This window comes from Cyprinodon variegatus, unplaced genomic scaffold, assembly GCF_000732505.1.
Source record: "Cyprinodon variegatus isolate N-32 unplaced genomic scaffold, C_variegatus-1.0 Scaffold76, whole genome shotgun sequence".
Taxonomy (NCBI): domain Eukaryota; kingdom Metazoa; phylum Chordata; class Actinopteri; order Cyprinodontiformes; family Cyprinodontidae; genus Cyprinodon; species Cyprinodon variegatus.
Genome location: NW_015150529.1, coordinates 18,496 through 19,919, shown reverse-complemented (window position 1 = coordinate 19,919; position 1,424 = coordinate 18,496). Strand labels below are relative to the sequence as shown.

At 33.4% G+C, this 1,424-nt stretch overlaps 1 protein-coding gene across 1 annotated transcript in view; it reads right to left on the bottom strand.

Moving 5' to 3' along the window:
• Positions 1–1,424, bottom strand: part of mpv17 (MpV17 mitochondrial inner membrane protein) — a 27,517-nt gene that overhangs the window by 12,374 nt on the left and 13,719 nt on the right. The window contains exons 4-5 of the mRNA XM_015372822.1: positions 465–557; positions 264–359 (exon numbers count right to left, since the gene is read on the bottom strand). Coding sequence (XP_015228308.1) covers positions 264–359; positions 465–557 — 189 coding nt within the window. The remainder of the gene's footprint in view (positions 1–263; positions 360–464; positions 558–1,424) is intronic.

Genomic DNA, 1,424 nt, shown 5'->3' with positions numbered 1-1,424 from the left:
TATTTCCGCCGTATCAGTAAACTCCTACTTATGTTACTCTTGGAGTGATTCTGTGCTGAAGGCTTTAGGAAGCAGCATTTTCCACCTTGGAAATGATTCAAAACAAGAAGAAACCCTTTTGCATCCAGATTCAGTAGATGAGAAGGAAAGGTTTCCCCGTTTGGCTGCTGGTCGCATTATGTTAATCAGGTTCACTATATTAATTTATTGCTCTTCTTGATTTTTGAATTATTTCAAACTAAAAATCAGAACTAATTGCTCACCCTCTTAAGCTTGACAATATTCTCCTCCACTGTCAGTCCGTTTAGGGCTCCAGAAATGCAGAGGAAAGCTCCCAGGAAGCACGGTGCAAAACACAGCTGAACGCAAACAGATCAGAAACAGAAGAACAGCTCATAAGATCATCATAAATAAGCATGAATACGTAAATTCAATGCAATTCTAATCCCAGGTCTTTTTCTCACCTGATCAACAAGCATTTTCTTCATGGCAGCAGATTTAGATCCTCCAACCACGAGTCTGTCCAAAACTTTATACCAGGTGCCGATTACTGGACCCTTTTGGATGGAAAAAAAAACAAACCATTTTCAGTTCAGTAATCTCACATTTGCTTTATTCCATGATTTTAATCCAAAGGGGATCACGCCTAATAAATACATAAATAAAAATCACTGGTGCGACGATTGATATATACAGAATTTCTACAAAAAAGAAAAGAAAAAAAAAGGCTTGCTGTGGTCAAAACTTCTCTCCATTTCAGAATTCCTCTGCTCTAGTTTTTTTTTTTTTTTTTTTTTAAATCTGTTAGCTCACCCAACTAATTAAGTGCAAACCTACTTGGCAATAAACTTCATTCTGATTCTGATGTTTAAATGTTTTTTTTATTCAATATTTCAGGGCAAAATCAAAGTTTTAATTTCATAGTGCAATTTATATTTTGTTTTTTTTTACATAAAAAAAAGTTAACAGCAGAAAGTTTGAGGAAACTAAAACTTAAGATTTGTGGATTTAATACCTTAACCTAACTTAATACCTTTGGTTTATTCCCTCCCCTGAAGGCTAACCCTAATCCTAATAGGTAGATAAGAAACCTAAACCTAAGGTAAGTGGGTTTATTTATAAACTTCTGGTGTGTCCTTCTGGCATTGATTGTAAAAAATGTCCATGCAGTAAAGCAATCTTCAATTTAAATAGCTAAAAAATTAAAGATTTAGAGCAGCCTAGTCAAAGTCTATACTAAAAATGTATTAATATTCTGTCGCAAGGTTTCATTAAACATACAAAATTAGAAAGAAACTAATTTCAAAATTCAAAACACTGACTGTAAACAAAAAAAAAACAGCTTCCTGTTTTTCTTTTTATGCACAGTACCAACAAATATAAGTGTAATAATATGAGGAGTGTTGTAACTTTCTATTATACAC